The 19,764-nt window shown below is 38.1% G+C and overlaps 1 protein-coding gene across 3 annotated transcripts in view; it reads right to left on the reverse strand.

Moving 5' to 3' along the window:
* RUNX2 (RUNX family transcription factor 2) overlaps positions 1 to 19,764 on the reverse strand; it is a 190,373-nt gene that overhangs the window by 98,697 nt on the left and 71,912 nt on the right. For 2 of the 3 annotated variants that reach the window (XM_067544938.1, XM_067544940.1), the window contains exons 2-3: positions 7,631 to 7,908; positions 92 to 248 (exon numbers count right to left, since the gene is read on the reverse strand). In XM_067544938.1, the coding sequence (XP_067401039.1) occupies positions 92 to 248; positions 7,631 to 7,908 (435 nt within the window). Of the gene's footprint in view, positions 1 to 91; positions 249 to 7,630; positions 7,925 to 19,764 lie in introns of those variants that run through there. The other variant, XM_067544941.1, reaches the window with a different exon arrangement.

A 19,764-nucleotide genomic window follows, 5' to 3' on the forward strand; every position in this document is an offset into this window, starting at 1 on the left:
CTGATGGGGATTTATTTACAGACTCAGAATCAGTTTGACTTCTTGACTTCATTTGTACTTCATTATAAAAATATAAAATGTAATAACCTACCTCTTCCACTCCTGCCCACAAATCTCAGGTCATTAAACCTGGCCACTTGGTTCTTCATCACAGCAGAGGCGTTCCTCAGCTCTGCAGAATAGTTTTCATCATTTCCAGCCATGACGGTGACCACGGTCCCATCAGGTACTTCTCCTAAAGCCACCACCTGTTACAATGGGGAGACAGCAACAATTCTTGAAATTAGGTTTGAAAATGTTTGTCTTTGTCACAAATTTACACATCTGCACCCTCAACATTAAACTCTGTGATGGTTATTGCTGCCAACTGTGGTGAACAGCTATAAGCTAGCTGAGTAAGGAACAAAGCGTGACATCAAACAGAGAAACATCTCATAACGTCTCCCTTTCTCATAGTCTAATAGAGAGTCCTACTTTGTTTTTACTCTTCTGAAACTTTCAACATCTTTATGGGGAATATATGATTTAATAAATCCTCAACTTCATTCTATGCAGCCCGTGTGCAGTGTGAAAACATGAATTATGGTGCATCTCCATAAATCACACACAAAAATGCATCTGAAATGGAAAGTTGGCTATTATTATCAGCAGCCATTTCACTTTGTGATTCTGTTCTATTTAAACTCTTACCCCACTCCCATCACTGTAGTATCTGAGCACCTGATCATGTCAGATTTCACAAGATAAGGTTGGTCAGGCCTAAAGAGTTGGATGGGAGACCTCCAAATAACATCTAGTTGCACTGGGCTTCAATAAATGGCACTCCTCCTTTGGAAGAGTTCCCCAGCATTCTCTTATGGAGCTTTGTAGTGCTGGAACTGCCATCTTTCAGATACAACATAAAACCACAGGCCTATCCACTTGTAGTGATTAAAGATCTCATAGTACTTTTCTCAAGAGTAGGGTGTGGTTAACCCTGGTATATTACTCTAATTCTAATTTGGGCGACAACATTATACCAACATAATTTGGCCTTGTATTTCAGATATATATGGCATTCTCACTTCTTGTCCTAAAAGTTGTGCACTGCTGGAGAGGGCTATTAAACAGATGCTGCATTCCAGTACAGCCAGAGATAAGAACAGATTATTATATTCTGTTTTGAAAATGCTTTGGGATGTAAAATAGTATAATTATATTTAAAATTAGAACAGGAACACTGATTCACTATGAGAGTTTATTTCAACACTATTTCATATAGGATGCAATGATTCTCCGTAACAATACCAACAAAATAATTTTCCTATGCCCATTTACTGTAACATCAATAACACTGAATATAAATATGTAACAGAGTCACAAATGTTGCGAGTTTTAAAACTTTTTATAAAAATACTTGCCCTGAGAAATTCTAACATGATTCTGCTGAACCCTGGCCCTTTACAGTTACTACCATTTGATGGTCAGATGTTACTTTTTCATATTATTCAGACTACTAAACCAGGTGACGAGTAACTCCTTTTTCCCCTGAAATATATGTTATTATATTTTGTCATAAATTCAACTTTTAATGTCTTTTCCAAAAATGATCATGTTTGAAACTAATAAATTCAGGTCAAATCATACCATTAATTAAGTAGAAATAATGAACAGCTCTGAATAAATATGGATGGCATGTTATAGCCCTGTGTGCTGAACAGCAACAAAAAATAGTGTCAAATGTATACCAAATTTGAAATATATATTAATTGATAGATTCCATTACTAAAAATTATTGTTCTGGTGATCTGATTAGTAGCAAGCATGGAGAAATGCTGATGCACTGTATATGATGGATTAAATTGATGCTTGTATAATTTTCCGAAGACCATTAGGTAACACAACCTAAAACACAGAGGGAATGTTGCCATTGACTTCAGTGAAGTCAGGATTTCACCCCCAAATATTACTGTAAAGTGATTTTATTGTCACTGTCTAGTCCACTATCCTATCTCTGATAGCAGCCAGCACCAGATGCTTCACAGCAAGGTGCAAGAAATCCCAAAACAGGCAGATGTGGGATAATCTGCCCACCTAACCTCTACTAGCCAGAGATTGGCTTAAACCCTGAAGCATGGGGTTTTATATCACTTTAAAAAAAAAAAGTTTTGAGTTTTTACTGTTACAGCTGTGGACATTCTTGTTATCCATATAGATATTCAATGTGAGTTACAATATATTTTTAAATATCTTAAAACAGACAACAAACAACAACAACAACAAAAAAACACATTACATCCCGAAAAGCAAAAGAAACTCAGAGGACAGGAGGAAGTACAAGTCTGTCAGGGGGCCTCAAGAAGAGGGAGTGAAATTACTCTATCCTCAACTCACCTCCTTGTGTCTATGTATACAGCAGATCAAATGTTACGTACGATTGATCACATCCTGTCTTGAACCCATTCTGATAACAAATAGCATAGCTTGCTATCTGGACAAAATGGAGTGAACATGAGTAAGACTAAAACTCTTCAAACTCTATCTTGAACTCTCAATATCTTTGTTTTCGGTGGGTTTCACTCTGACCTTTACAAGTGGTGATTTAAAAAAAATGTTGTCTATTTAAGTTCAATTTGTCATTTTAAACAGCAGTACAATTTGTGTATGACACTTCTCGGGTCATAGTGCAGGAGTGCTGCTCATACGTAATATGCAACTACATTATTTTTAATATTCAGCATTCTTTAACACAGTGTTATTTAATGCCACTGAATACTATTCTTACTAGGAAAAGACACTTGGAGTTCTGGGGGGCAAACATGAGACTTTTTCTAATAAAATAAAGTTCAATCATACTGCACAAAATGTTTCTCTACTATTGAGTATGAATAATACATTTACCACTGCCCTTTTACATTTTTTGTAATGAAATATTAATAGGCTATGACACATATGTAATGACACTGTTCTGGCCCAAAACTTTACAAAAAAGTCTGAAAGTTAGAAAAATGCATATTATTTATCGACTTTTTAACTTAAAAATAACTTTATGTATGGAAAGACTTTTTGTGTAAAGAAGAAAACTCGAGTTGGCAGTTTTTATGCCATGTATCAACCTTAATGATTTAAAATATCTTAGAAAATCAAGGATTATAATGCATTTTTTTAAAAATCAGGCAGTAGTACTAATCATTAAACATAAATAATTGAAAGTAGCTACTGTATAGACTGTTTAGCTATTTTTCAAAGATAAATATCTCAGCCATTTAAAAATATTTATTTTCCAAAAGACCCCAGTCCATACTAAAATATCTATAAATTCTGATGACTAAAAATTAAGCATTTGGGGTTTTTTTAGGTAGGTCTCAGCAAAAAGGCACATGAAGCCACAAAACACAAATCTTCTTACAACTTGAAAATGACTTTATCAATGCACATACTTTTTCAAATAACAATTCACATCTGGTCTGGCAACCTGTTTGCCCAGTTTTAGCCCGGTGGGATTTGAAATGGCCAGGGTATGTACTCTGAAGACTGAAGTTATAAATGTGAAGCAAAAATACCACATAATATTATTGTGAATAAAGACTCATTGCATAACAAAAAGATTGTGTCCAGAAAGAGCTAGTGTACATGATAGTAGCTGTTTTCAAAGACTACTATCTCTATCATTTAAATACTTTTGCTTGCAAAAATATTAAAAGGCATTATTTGCATAAATATATATAAGAATATAAAAGAATATAAAACCTCCTGTATTACAAATAATGTCTTTTCTTGCATAGATTTTGCCAAAAGAGCATCTGAAGCTATTAAAAATATTTTAATGGTCTATAACTTAAAACAGAATAACTGATTTGCACTACTTTTTGTTTAAAAAAATACATCTGGACTGACAATTTATACACCAACTTTCAGCTTGAAGCTATTTAAAACAGCTGAGTTATAAACTCTGGAAACTGGGGGTTAGAGTGAAAACGCTGACAGACCCTTAACTACTGGTGCTACTGGATATAGCTTGAATACTGTACATTGATTCTTTATCTTTGTTGTTATTATCTTATGTCAGCTAAGGCTTTTTGCTAGTATCAGCATCTTGCAGGACAACAAAGAACATACAAGCCTGGTATAATAACTCTGTCCTTGTGCATCTCACTAAAATACTCCCACAAGAACTGTTAACTAAGGGACAAATCCTGTTAGCCCTACTCAAGTAAGTAGTCCCATTGACTACTATGGAACTACTTGTGAATAAGGTGAACATGATTTGGTCCCAGTCCTATAGTCCCAATTTCCTTTACATCTTACCCACTTGAACATTATTAAGCAACTACAAAGCTATGTTAATAAGTGCATTGTTAACATTCTTCACTATAAAAATAGTTTGCACTAACTTAGTCTTACTACTCAGTACAGTAAACAAGAACTCCCTCCTCAGCCCATGTAAATATTAATACTCCAATTCAATTTAGCCAACATGATTTTAAAAAATTATAATCAAAATGAGCACTGTTTATAACATACTTCCTTTCCTACAATTGATTTTTTTTGTTAAAGGTAACTGCTACTGTGTTACATTAGTATATAGTGAAATGTTTTTATGTTATATATACACTTGGATTATTTCATCTTGAAATTCTGCAGTTACATGTAATTTCAATTTATACAGGGAAAAGAAAACTGATAAAATATGTGTTCCATGATAATTGTTAAGTAAATGGAAATAGGATTTACAGTACAATTTTTTCAGTAGTAAATAAAGTTTATATACAAAATGTATACAAAATACATACACATATAATCTGTGTGTAAAAATACAGATGCATGTAAATGTACACATGCTTTATAGCTGAGTGGTGATGTAAGTGGTCAAGGAACTGCTAGTAACCAACTCAATTATCCCTGACACCTCAATAAACTGGATAAATCAGTGTGGGTCTCTTAATAGGCACCTATATAACCCTTATTACTGTAGAATCTGAATATTGTGCAAACTGAATAATTCATCCAATTTAGCTAGTGTGGGCATAAATATATATAGATAGAGAGGGAGTCAGAAATGCTGTAAAGACATCTGCCTTTTATTGGGTTTAAATATGCTTTTCGTAAACATATTTTGTGTCATATTTGGTTCCTATTTTTCCAGTAAACTTTTTATTCCAGAAGATGTGATAGTATTCTTTACAGGTAAGTAAATAAGAAAGTAGAAGGAGATGACACCGGACATATCAAAAGAAGACAGACAGATATAACTCAAATGTGTAATGTTTACTTCTGTGGAATACAACTTTAATACTAATCTAATCTAACAATCTAAAACCACAATCAAAGTTACCTGAAGTCTCCTCCTCCTTCCCCTTAACCACCAGGGCCCTCTGAATCAGACATACTAAGGAGAAATGATCCACACCTATTATTTGCCATGGCCCTCTAAGGCTTGGCAAAATTACAGAAAGTTTCTAATGGCTCAGTTTAGCCTGTTATCTGCAATCTCTAACAAGTAGAGCCCACAAAGATTACTAATCATTTAACTCTAAGGCACAGAGGGTTCCTACACATCCTTTCTACCTCATATAAGTGAGCTTCAGACAAATGTAGTTTGTTTCTCTGATTGATATTAAAGCAAGCGATTCAGTCTCCATGTCAGCTTTATATACGGTTATTTTAACGTCAGTTTCCTTTACTGCTGCTATTAATTTTTCAATTACAAATATATTTCCCTTAGTAATGATTACATTTCTATCAGTCAGGAATTACAGCACTCGTAGATAGTTATACTTTGTTCTAGAAAATACTGATTTCACATTGTTCAGCCTTTCAATGATTTCCAGGCAGTATAACTATATTTTGCCATGGAGCTGGCAAGGAGGTTAGAGGGATTTCGATTTTACACAGGCAGTAAAATCCAAATTTGTGATTTTAGAATGCTAATTGCGGTGCTAGGTTTTGGACTGACGCGTGCTGATGGACAGGCACAGGTGCTTTGGGACAGCGGAGTTACAACTCATTTCACCACTGAATGAATTGAGAAAGAAATCTGCAGGGGAAAGTTGGTGGGAAGGGTAAGGGCTTGCTTAAAAGCCAGCACACAACCAACACAAAATAATCCTTTCCTAACATTAGCAGAGTATGCAGATATCGACTGAAAATGAAAAACAAAATTCCCGATTTAGATCTGGGTGGTATTTATTATTAAAACAGCGTGTGATGCTTCTGATAACTTATGCACTGTCCCCTGCCAAAATGAGTGTCTTCTGGACGTACACTTCCCAACTTGTCCAGCAGGAGAAGTGAAGGGGCGCCATCTCCCATTGGGAGGGCACGAGCTCTGTCCTCTCTCCTTATCCCCTTTGCAGATCCCAGCTTTAAAATCTGGATTTTTTTCTACCCCTAGTTTAGGAGGATCTGTACTCCAGAAGCAGCTGTAAAACGTTGAGTGTAACTCCGGGAGGCAGCAGCACCTCCTCCTACTTCCCCACACAATGAAATACAAATATCCTGACACTTCGCAAAAAGTATATTCAACCTGACCACTATAGAGAGCCACACACAAGTGAAAAAAGGAAAAAGTTCCATCAGGAACTTGGGTTCTTCCTCTGGTATCCTTCCTAAATCCACAGTAGAGCACGCACACACACACAACACCATCAAATCTTGCTTCGTACCATTAATACATACGTCTATGAAAAACGCCTTTAGAAATTGTGAGAGAGGAAGGGGGCAGACGAGATCTTTGGTGCTGAAACAGAGGAGAGGAAATATTGGGGAAAGCTAAAACCCAACCTTTCTCCTCTCCCTCTTCTTAAGACCCTGTAAATTGCTTCTGGGATGGGTAAATCCTCTCTCCTACTTGAACAATATTCTGCATCCAATCCCCCTGTTAATTAGAGGTTGAACTGCTCCGGTGTTAGGGGGTGCACGGAGTTAGAAGGTGCATTGTTCTTCTGGATAGCAGCACATTTGGGGGTAAACCCTGGGTGGTAAATGGAGAAGTGGCCACAGAGGGTACCAAGGAGCGTATGGTTGTTGGGCGGGAAGGGGGGGGCGTTAATGTTTATTGTCCTTATGTAAGGGGGGCACTGTTGCTAACAAGGAAGGATGGTTAGGAGTTGTGGATGTTAACTGGGGGTTAGATGATGCATCGCTGAGAGGATATTATGCTCGTTAAACGGACACATCAGTTTGTGCATTGACCGGTGGCTGGGGGTGCCTGGTTGTTATACGGGGTGGGTAGTGAGTTGCTACACAGCCTTTTGGGGAGGGCGTGGATGGTGGTTAGCGGCCACACGAAAATAACAAGAGTTCATTTCCCCTGTGGTTAGGGTGTACTGCTAGTAAGGGGGGCAGTTAGAAGGGTAAGGGGTCTATCTTGTCGCTAAGGGAAGGACAGGATACAGCGTCCACTGCCCTGGTGGCTAAGGAGCACAGTTATCTGCGAGGGATTACTCGGGGGAGGCACAGTTAAGGGGGTACAGTTGGAATGCACGGGTGTTAAAGGAGGGAAGAAAGAAGACATGCTGCCCTGGCTACAGGGGGTGTATAACTGTTAACGGGGATGAGCTGCCTGGCCCTAGGGCCAGTGGGTAGCGAGCAGAGAAGCAGCGGGAGGCTGCAGGGGACACTGGGCGTAGCGGGGCGGGGGGTGTCTTACCTTGAATGCCACCGGGAGGGTCTTGTTGCAGCGCCAGTGCGAGGGCAGCACGGAGCACAGGAAGTTGGGGCTGTCGGTTCGGACCAGCTCGGCTGGGTGATCGGCGATGATCTCCACCATGGTGCGGTTATCGTGGGGGCGCAGCCTGGGCACAGCCGCCGCCGCCGCCTCTTGCTGCTGTTGCTGCTGCTGGGCTGCGACTACCGGGCTCACTTCGCTCATCTTGCCGGGCTGCAGGCTGCTGGAGGGGGGGCTGAACCTCCGGCTGGTGCTGGGATCTACGGGAATACGCATCACAACAGCCACAAGTTAGCTCACTGAGGGGGCGGTGGGGGGGTCACTCGAGGAGGCGTGTAGTGAGGGGTTAAAAAAAGGGGTGAATGGAGAAGTGGAGGGGAGAGGACAAGGGGGGGGGGAGCAGGAGCAGGTTAAGTTCAGGAGAAAAAAATCAGCTAAAAAACGGGGGGTGATGCTGATTTGGGTCGAGTCTGCAGCACGGAGGAGTGGGGGAGACAGTGTCTGGCTGTGGGATCCTAGAGCTGCCCCGCTCTTAGCAAAGCCCGGCTGGAAACTGCATGGTCCCGGCTGCTGCACAGAGCTTCTCCTCCTCCTTTCTTCCTTCTTGGTCAGTCTTTCTGCTCTTTTCCTTTCCCTCCTTCCAGCCACCGCGTCTTCCCTCAGTACTCAGAATTTCCTTCTTTTCTGTCTTTCCTTTTGTCTGTCCTCTTCTCCTTGGATTTTTAAAGGTTGCCTGGGAGAGGTAAAGAGCAGCTGCTGATTTCAGCTTCCTGGGTTGCTGCTGTTTGCAAGGAGAAGCAGCAGCGAGGAGGGTAGGTTTCAAGTACTGAGTGGGGGTGCTAAAGGGAATGTCCCGTTTTCCTCCAAGGAAGTCTCCCCCCTCAAAAAAAAAAAAAAAAAATCTTGATCGGAGAAAGTTTAGATGCCAAGTGACTTCTCAGCTTTTCCGATTATTAGTTTTTGCTTCAGGAAGAAGAGAGGGCTGAGGGGGTCAGGAAGAGTTTTGAAAAGTATCTCTGCAAAGCTGTTTCCCTTCCCCCAAAACTACTTCAGCACAAAAAAGAAAGTTCTTCGGGTTTTAGCCAGAAAACAAATATAGTCAAAATATTAATAATTTAAAAGAGAAACATTAGCAGGCTGCCTAAGGAGGAGCAGAGCTTTTTTAAAAGAAAAAGTTCAGACTTCTGACTCCCAGAAAAATCAGAGGGGAGAATAGACAGAAACAATTGTCAGGCTGCTTCTAAAATATGCCCAAGTTAACTTGTTGCAAAAGGGAGCTTTGGTGCACGCCGGTTTCTTTTAATTAAGTCGCTGCGGGGTCCAAGTCCGTTGAGTTGAATAGCCTAACAAAAATCTTTTTTTCTTCCCTTGATTAACAACAACAGAAAAAAAAAATTAAATGGCTTTTTTTCCTCCTGAAAAACAGGTTTTAAAAAACTTCTTTTGGGTCCCAAAAAGTTGAGGTCGGGGAGGATGAAGGAGCCGAAAAAAAATGCCTGGGGTTTTTTGTTGGCTTTTTTTTTTTTTTTTTTGGTCCTAAATGTGGTTTTTTGGAGGCTGGGATTTCTAATGATTAGGCTTTTGTGGTTTATATATACAGGACTCTCTGGCTAAGGCGATCACTATGCTGATGAGAGTCAGCAGCACGTGGTGTCTCAACCCAGTCCTCATACTTCTGCAGCCTTCAAAATAAATAAAACAATGTGCATTTCCGACAGAAGAAAGAGCTTTGCTTGACGATCTCACCCACGGGGACAGGAATGGGGGGGTGGCAAGATTGACTCTGAGCTGAGCTTCTCTCCGGCTTTTTCCATTAACACATTTGTGTTTGTTTTTAAAAGCATGAAATATCTTGTTTGAAAATAATAATCTGGTGCAAAAGGGTTTCTCTAAATCTCTGGTATTCTGAAGCCTAAAACATTCCTTAAATGAATGAAAGCTAGAACCCTCCTCCCCCCCCCCCAAACTATTAAGGTAAAGAGAGTGAGGTTTGTTTTCTCCCTTAAAAAAAAGGCAGATCTTATTAAAAACAATTTACATATCCAATAGTAAAAAAGTGTAAACGCCTCCCAGAGTAGATAACAACCTATCAAAACTCTCCTTCCCTCTAATTTACTTAGACGTGCTACTTCCACCTTCTTGTAAAAAAGTAAGCGCCGTGGGTGGGGGTGTTAGCTGTGCAAAGTGTAAAGGGGGGCGCCCTGCTTGTGTTTATACGGCGTTTTCAAAGACAATCCTGGGAGTATTTTAAGCACCATACAAATAACGTTGTCCTTCCCCCGTACTTTACCCCCCTTCCATGAAAAAACAAACTGCAAGTACCCAGGTAAATCATCCGCAAACATATGTGCCTTGACTGAGATCTTAGGGATCCCAGACCACACTATAGCAAACACTCCTCTCTCTGCGCTTTATTCCAACCGTAGGTTCTGCTGCCGGCTCGTTTCCACAGTAGGGAAACCAACCAGCATTGCGACACAGAGCGCACACGTACAATTGTCCTCTGTCAATTAACACGGGACTGACTTATTCCCCCACCCCCACACTACAAAACCGCCATCATATGTGATCTGACATACATTAAAAAAGGGTAAAACTTCCGGAGCTTTGGTCGTTTATTTATTTATTTATTTATTTACTTGAAAAGGAAATGTTTCAAAATGATCTTTTTTTCGGTCACATGGGAGAGCTCTCGCTCTTTATACCGCTGACTGTGGTTTGCAGCTCGACGCTTTTGTCTGCAATAGCACACGTCCTTGAAGGAAATGCAGCGGATGACATGTATTTGTTTATTTTCATTCTACCCCCTTTTTTTCCCCATAGTCAATATGTTAAATAGTAATCCCTGCACACCACCTACCTGGCAGCGATGTCATTTTTTTTCTGTATACTTGTCAAATATGGAGTGGTGGTGGTGGGGAGTTTACTATCCCTATGTGGAAACATAAGTATTATGGCTAACTTCTCCAATACTTACCAATAAAATGGGCAAGATCGTGTCCAAAAGGAGAAGTGCGCACAGTTCCCTGAAAAGGGGAATTTAAAATAATCTGCAAGGAGCTGACTAATGTAAAGGTTTTCAGAGCTCTCCTTAAATAGAGTTGGAGTACAGTAAAATATTTTGAAATAATTATTTTTGGTACAATATTTATTATTGTGCATTTTAATGCCTTTTCTTTAGATGGAGGAATAACATTTTCCATTAGGCAGAGGGTACAGGTGTTGGGGCAGAGAGAGAAGGTTAACAGGAACCTTATGTTTCAAAGTACAGAATTAACTTGACAGTAGTGATTTCAGTATATTTTTTGAATAAGAAGATTCATTTCCTCTTTAATTAGTCACATCAGGATTTTTAGAGTTGCCTCTCTCCAGACTAAAATTTAAAATGTTAATTAGGATTAACCAAAAGAAGTTACAGGAAGCAACCAGTGTAAGGTCTCTTAAAATGGTCTACAGTTATAATTTTTCTACTGAAGACCCTAACAAAGTTTCAGGTATCTGGCACAGCTGATCTTTAGTCTCCTTGCAAAAATGTCTTATTGCTTAACATTTACAGGTTTAACAGGAACTTGCTAAACCTGGATAGATCACAACTTGGAGCACTAGACTTTTATTTAAATGGTTATGGACACCTTAATAAAACTACCAATAATGTTTATGGACCAGCATAAAGGCTGACTGGGATTCTTTTTATGTATTGTTTATGCTATGTTCTGAATTATCTGAAACTTTGGCTTGGATTTGGCTGAAAGACACTTGTGGTAACCCTCCCCTTCAGCTTTTTTCAGCTTCCTCTTCAGAAACGTACATAATTTTAGCATGAGTTGAAAAGTGGATCACATTTTAAGATGTCAGAGAGTCATAGGAGTTTAGAGAAAAAAGTGATTTTTTTAAAAATTATGTATTAAAAAAATCCTCCAGATCCACTTTATAAAATAAGATTTTAATGAGTGCGGTTGTGATTGCTGAAAAAGCAACTTTGATGGTCTTTTTGTTTTTTCCCTTTTAACTGTGTTAAAAATACAGCAGTACTATATGGAAGGATTTTGCTAGAAAACAACACATTTTAAATGGCTCAGTATCTATTTACTTTTAAATTGGTAAAATATGGACCCAGTAATCTCTGGACCCATCAATCTCTTGGTCTAAACATTATCTGATTAAGGCAGAAAATCATTGATAACTGTTGAAAGTTTCTGTACTGAATGGTTTCATAAAAAATATTTGTTTTGATGCTAGTTTGCTTGACTGGAATGTGCTGTAATCATGATACATACTGAACCTGTTATAACCTTCTTTGTGTGAGTGCATAGCCTTGATGTAAAATAGAATAAATTAATGTGTTTAACTGGTTTGTTATTGTATCAGATATTTTGTGAAAGTCATTATGGCAATGTCAGCAATTACTACTATAGTTAAGGACTTGCCAGTGTTTTCTTTCCAAATTCCACCTTCCAGGAGTTTCTAACTCACTCATGAAAAATATATATCAGGTTGAAATGTGGTGTGAAATTAGGGTAGTCCTGATCCCACTGAAGTAAATGCCCAAACTTGTATTGACTTCAGTGGGAGTATGATGAGGCCCAGTGTCTCATGGCAACACTTTGCTTTCATTTTGGTTACAAATTGACTACTTGTCCAGCTATTCTTTGCAATTAAAAGTTTCAGGTAGAGTGCCTCAGAAGTTACAGACTTCTGTTTGATAATTTGGTTGATTCACTGTTTACTGTGCTAATGAGCACAAAATTCAGAAGTACAAACAGTACTACAAGAATATGTAGACTCCTTCAGTCTCTTTATTTTAGCTACCATGTCCCTGACCCATTGATTTATGACTGAAATACATGAAGATTCTATGCTATCCGGAAATGAACTGTAAGCATTTAATATCTCAGCACCATACACTGTTATTATAGTGTTTACAGTTTCTGGCAGAACCATAGGCAGTCAAGTCTGAAAAACAGGATAGAAAATGACTATATAAAACAATAATTGATTGACATTTATAACATTATTGTTTCACATATTATTTTCTAATGGTAGGAAATGACGACTATTAGTTGGGATTCTTGGGTTCTATTCAGGGATTGCCACTTACTCACTGTGTGATCTTGGCAAGTCACTTAACACCTCTGTACTTCAGTTTATCCATGTGTAGAATGAGAATAACAATAGTAACTCATCTGGGTGTTGTGAGACTTAAAATAATGATTGTAAAGTGATTTGAAATCCAAAGATGAAAGGGTCTGCGTTAGTGCAAAGTATTGTTAATAAGTTTTCTTAGTTGTTAATAATAAACCAGCTGCAGCAACAATGAAAAATATTGTGATAATTTCTCCTATTGGCTTATTTCAATCAGTAGCTCACTGAAAGGTTGAACAGAATAGATGCTGGCTTCTCAACAGCATGCTCTAAAATGCACATAAACTGAACAACAAATGTAGATAACTGTCAAAGATTGGATTCCCCCCCCCCATGGTTTGTTTTTTGCTTGTCCAGAAAAGGCTTGTTGCAAACCTAGATCTCAATCCGCCTTCAGGATCCACTAGGTGCCCTTCTGGAGTTCCCTTTTTTTCAAAGAAGATAAAAGGTGAGACAGCCACATTAATGGATCTAGTGGATGACTGTGGCCCTAAATATTAACTGATAATATCATATCAAAGAAAAAGTGTGGACTGTGTTTTCTGTCTGAAGGACAAAATCTGAGCTCTGTATTTTGAATAGAGAAATTTTTATTTTGGTCTGTGTTAGGTAAATCATACTGTTGTTTTGTTTGGTCCAAAATAAACAAACAAACAAAAAAACCCAATATAATTACAGAGAGCTGGATTATCACAAGAGAGACAATTTTACTACTCCTTCTCCACATTGATGCTTCTTACAACTTCTCTGTGAATAAATAAATCCATCTGAAATTTTATATCCTGATCTTATTGCCAAGGTAGAACTTTTCTGGAAAACTTCAGACAAATTAGACAAATTATTTTAGTGATATTAAGATAAACAAAATTTGGGTTCACATTTTTATAACTTTTTTTGTTAATCATGTATTTAAAAACAAAAAACAAGAGCTTGAGCTAGATACTTCACAATCTGACCACAGTGAGAGGACTGGTGACTCAAATTAATTGTGGGAAGAGCTGGAGGTGTAATTGTTCGTAATTAAAAGAGGCTTATGTGTAACATTTGGAATCTTGCAGAGTTCCTAAATATTGCATGCTGATTTTTAAGAGTTTAATGAAGTACATTCCACTTAGATACAAGCTCCATAAAGCTCACAGAGGAGATACTGAGAGACTAAAGTCAATCAGACTGGAGGGGGTGGGATTGTTTTCAATATCACAACCACAAGCAATAAAAAATCATGAGATTTCCTAAAAAACATGAGATTTCAAAATAATAAACTTTGGATTCTTTTTATTTATCCTGTTATGTTGGAGCATTTTACTGTTTCAAAAATGTAGGATTACTGTTTTAAAACTACGAGAGTCCTGTAGCACTTTAAAGACTAACAAATTTCTGCGGGCATAAGCTTTCATGGGCTGCAACCCACTTCGTCAGATGTTTTAAAACTTTTCTCCAACACCAAGAGAACTGGAAATGTACTTGTTTTTGGAGAGGGAGGGAGGAGAGGGGGGAGAATTAAAACTGAGATTCTCAGTTAATAACATGATTCCAGCAGTTGCGGCTTTAGAAAAAACACCAAATAATGTGAGACTTGTGATAAAATCATGAGACTTGGAATTTTCCCAACCATTATGGTGATGAGCTTTAACACATCCATATGTTGGATAAGGAACTTGAAATTTTGCAGGGGTGCATCCTGCAGTCAGTGAAGTGCCTTTTGCTATCCCTATGAGAATTCGCTCAAGCTTGGCTCAATTACAAACTTCTGAAAATCAATTTTTGCACATACCCAGTAAGACTCAGTGACTGTCAACTAAATTATCCAAAAATTCCATAGGAATTGTTAGGCTATATCAAACCTGTGGTCCGTCTAGTCCAATATCCTGTCTCCAACACTGGTCAGCACCAGATGCTTCAGAATAAGGTACAAGAAACCCTTCAGTAGGCAGATGTAGGATAATTTATCCCCCTATGAAGGTCTCATCCTAATCCCTAATAGTTTGAAAAATATGATCAGAATGACTGTTTGTTAGCAGTTCAGTTTTCAACCTTGCTTTTAGAAGTTTATAATTCAACCATAAAAATTCCTTTCAGACTGAAATCTGATGTTTCAGTCCAGAAGCCAAATTTTTATACAGGTTTTTTTAAGTGGGCTGTTTTTAAATTAAAGAACTAGAAGAAAAATAGAAGTTTATTAATTTGGGACACTTTACTTCTTTAGCATTTTCGTAACTAGTAATAGATGTGTTTTTCAAAAAGATAATTTGCAAGCTATCTGCTTCAAATGTGGATCAGGTTCTTTAATTAAACTCAAGTACTTTATCCTCATGAATAGGATACAATATGGGTAGGATCTAATGAGAAACAGTCAAATGAAAAATAATCCTATTCAATTACATCAGAATATGGCAGACAGCTAAAAAGTGACAATTTTTAAATGCTTATATACAAATGCTAGAACTCTAAATACTAATATGGGTGAACTTGAGTATCCCATATTAAATGAGGATATTGATGTAATAGGCATCACAGAAACTTGGTGGAATGAGGGTAATCAATGGAATATAGTAATACCAGGGTACAAAATATATTGGAAAGACAGAATAGGTGATACTGGTGGAGGAGTGGAACTATATGTGAAAGCATAGAGTCAAATGAAATAAAAATCTTAAATGAACCAAACTGTACCATAAAACCTTTATGGATAGTAATTCCATGCTCAAATAATAATATAGCAGTAGGGATACACTATTGCCCACCTCACCAGGATGGTGATAGTGACTGTGAAATGCTCAGGGAGATTAGAGAGGCTATAAAAATTAAAAAAATCAATAATAATGGGGGATTTCAACTATCCCCATATTGACTGGGTAACATGTCACCTCAGGAAGGGATGCAAAGATAAAGTTTCTTGACACCTTAAATTACTACTTCTTGGAGCAGCTAGTTCTTGAACCCACAAGAGGATAGGCAGTTCTTGACTTAGTCTTAAGTGGAGCACAGGACCTGGTCCAAGAGGTGTATATAGCTAAACCACTTGGTAATAGTGACCATAACATAATAAAATTATGAAACATTAAAGCAGCCTGTCACGCTGGCTGGATTGCGGGAGAGGGGCATTTATTATATTATGTGACATCAGTATGTCAAAATCATAATAATCATGTAAGATATGCCATGTCAGGTACTGTTAGAAAGGCTATAATATGTTAAGTAAGATGATAATACTTATGTTCATGTGTTATATGTGTAATGGAAGTTATGGATATATTTGATATAGCTGTATTTCAAATTGTGCAGTCTGAGACACCCTAGATAGCAGAGTGGCAGAACAATAGCCAGCTTAATGGCCCACTGAGACATCCACAGATGCAAGAGGCCCAGGGGGAAAAGCCAGAGGTATACCTGATGAGTCACCAGGACTTGCTCATGTGATTCTGAACTCCATTTTGTTCCTGTAAAATTCCACAAACAGCATGGGAAGGGCCAGAGGGTATATAAGGCAGAAGCCTGGGACTCCATTTTGTTCTTCAGTTGGGATTCAGCTTCAGCTATCAACCTACCTCTGGATCAGCTCATCTACAACTGAACTGAAGCTGTGTAACAAAGGACTGAAACCCATCCAAGTAATGGATGTATATCAGAGGGACTATATAAGCCTGCAAACTCCACAATTCTTCTAGAAACCTGATGTATATGGACTTTCAAATCATTTGTATGTATCTGATTGCTTTAATCCTTTAACATTTCTCTTATGGTTTGTTTCTTTCTTTTTATAATAAACCTTTAGTTTTAGTTACTAAAGGATTGGCTGACAGCATGGTATTTTGGGTAAGATCCAAACTTATATTGATCTGGTACTGTGGTTCCCTCTGACCCCAAAGAGTCAACCTTTTTAGTAAAGAGCATAGAGTTTAAATAACTGGTCTCTTTACTGGACCTAGTGGCTGATTGGGAGCCGGAGACTGGAATGCAGTAAAGGGGGCTGTGTGTATTTTGTATACTAGCTTCTTGATAACCAGTGTGGGGAATCAAAAGCACAGTTTGTGGCTAGTTGGGAAGTCTGACTTCAGTGCCATCCACCAGTGCTGGGAGAATCTACTCTCCATTTACAGCCTGCCCGACCTTGGCATTCTCAGATGGCTGCCCTAGGCATGGAAGGGTCACACAGCCCACCATCGAAGCATTTAACTTCAGAAAGGGGAACCACATAAAAATGAGGAAGTTAGTTAAACAGAAATTAGAAAGTACAGTGCCAAAAGTGAAATCCCTGCAATCTGCATGGAATCTTTTTAAAGACACCATAATAGAGGCTCAGTTTAAATGTATACCTCAAATTAAAAAACATAGTAAGAGGACCAAAAAAGAGCCACCGTGGCTAAACAAAGAGTGTGTGTGTGTGTGTGTGTGTGTGTGTGTGTGTGTGTGTGTGTGTGTGTGTGTGTGTGTGTGTGTGTATATATATTAAAAAAAAAAAAAAAAAAAAAAGGCAGTTAGAGGCAAAAAGGCATCCTTTACAAAGTGGAAGTTAAATCCTAATGAGGAAAAAAGAAAGGAGCATAAACTCTGGCAATGAAGTGTAAAAATATAATTAGGAAGGCCAAAAAAGAATTTGAACAGCTAGCCAAAGACTCAAAAAGTAACATCAATTTTTTTTTTCAGAACATCAGAAGCAGGAAGCCTGCTGAACAACCAATGAGGCCACTGGACAATTGAGATGCTAAGGGAGCACTCAAAGAAGATAAGGCTATTGTGGAGAAACCAAACGAATTCTTGCATCAGTCTTCACGGCTAAGGATGTGAGGGAGATTCCCAAACCTGAGCAAGTCTTTTTAGATGACAAATCTGAGGAACTGTCCCAGATTGAGGTGTCATTAGAGGAGGTTTTGCAAAAAATTGACAAATTAAACAGTAATAAGTCACCAGGACCAGATGGTATTCATCACATGTGAAATTGGAGACTACTAACTGTGGAATGTAACCTATCATTTAAATCAGCTTCTGTACTGGATGACTGGAGGATAGCTAATGTGACACAGTTTTTAAAAAAAAGACTCCAGAGGCGATCCCGGCAATTACAGGCCAGTAAGCCAAACCAGGCAAATTGGTTGAAACTATAGTAAAGAACCGAATTATCAGACACATAGATGAATACGATTTATTGGGAAAGAGTCAACATGGTTTTTGTAAAGGGAAATCATGCCTCACCAATCTACTAGAATTCTTTGAGGGGTCAACAAGCATGGGGACAAGGGTGATGCAGTAGATATAGAATACTTAGATTTTCAGAAAGCCTTTGACATGGTCCCTTAAGAAAGGCTCTTAAGCAAAGTAAGCAGTCATGGGGTAAGAGGGAAAGTCCTCTTCTGGATCAGTAACTCTTTAAAAGATAGGAAACAAAGGGTAGGAATTAATGGTCAATTTTCAGAATGGAGAGATGTAAATAGTGGTGTCCCTCAGGGGTCTGCACTGGGACCAGTACTGTTCAACGTATTCACATATAATGGTCTGGAAAAAGGGGTAAACAGTGAGGTGGCAAAATTTGCAGCTGATACAAAACTATTCAGGATAGTTAAGTCCAAAGCAGACTGCAAAGAGTTACAAAGAAATCTCACAAAACGGGCTGACTGGGTGACAAAATGCCAGATGAAATTCAGTGTTGATAAATGCAAAGTAATGCACATTAGAAAACAATCCCAATTGTACATATAAAATGATGGTTTCTAAATTAACTGTTACCACTCATGAAATAGATCTTGGAGTCTTTGTGAATAGTTCTTTGAAAACATCCACTCAATGTGCAGCGGCAGTCAAAAAAGCTAGCAGAATGTTGGGAGTCATTAGGAAAGGGATAGATAATAAAACTGAAAATATCGTATTGCCTCTTTATAAATCCATGATACACGCACATCTTGCATATTGTGTGCAGATCTAGTAGCCCCATCTCAAAAAAAGATATATTGAAATTGAAAAAGGTACAGAAAAGGGCAACAAAAATGACTAAGGGTATGGAAAAGCTTCCATATGAGGACAGATTAATAAGACTGGGACTTTTCAACTTGGAAAAGAGACGACTAAGGGGCGACATGATAGAGATCTGTAAAATCATGACTGGTGTGGAGAAAGTAAAAAGGAAGTGTTATTTACTCCTCATAACACAAAAAGTAGAGGTCAGAAGCAGATTTAAAACACATTCACATTTAATATATTATCTAAATGTATGTATTTTTTAAAAGACCATGGACTAAATCCTTCAGTCATTATTTGGCAAAACTCACACTGTAGTCAAGGGGCCAAATATTGGTTCTACCATAGAGTATGAGTAAAAGAGTTACACACTGGAGATATCTATGAAAATAAGTGACTCTTAGGTTGTGGAGCAGAAGCAAACCCACCTTCAGCTGCCCTTGTAGGACCATGATAGCCCCCATTGCTACTATTTGAGTAGTACCTTACTCTGTGAGTAGTCCCATTGATTTAAATAGGAGTCTTGACAGAATTACATACCACTCGCTGTAAGAATGACAGTCAAGCCTTTAAGCATTTGGCACTTGTGGTTATTCTGTGTTATATACTCATACTTCTGTACCTAGACTGTTGCAGAGCATTTGTGTATTTTTGTTGCTGTACATATTTGCTTCAATTTAAAAAGCTGTAATTCCTGGGTCATTTTACTTGTGAGTAAACTGTGTTCCAACTCTTCTTTGACAATTGAAGAAGATGACAATAAAAAACTCTACTTGTTAAACACCACATGCATATCACCATTTATATTTTAGCTAAGGAAATTTGTGTGAGCTGCAGGAAGTAAACAAACTCCCTTCCTGGTAAGAAATCCATATGGTCTTTGAGTCATGCTTGTTTGGTCATTAGCTGAAGTCCACTAGAGTCTTTACTATTGCTATTGATTTTATATAGAAGGCATTTAGATATTGCAATGATGGATGGTAGTATAAAATCCTGCTACATGACAGACAGTTGAGAGATCT

The sequence above is a fragment of the Emydura macquarii genome, unplaced genomic scaffold (assembly GCF_026122565.2).
Source record: "Emydura macquarii macquarii isolate MOO-44397 ecotype Brisbane River unplaced genomic scaffold, CSIRO-AGI_Emac_v2 contig_1039, whole genome shotgun sequence".
Taxonomy (NCBI): Eukaryota; Metazoa; Chordata; order Testudines; family Chelidae; genus Emydura; species Emydura macquarii.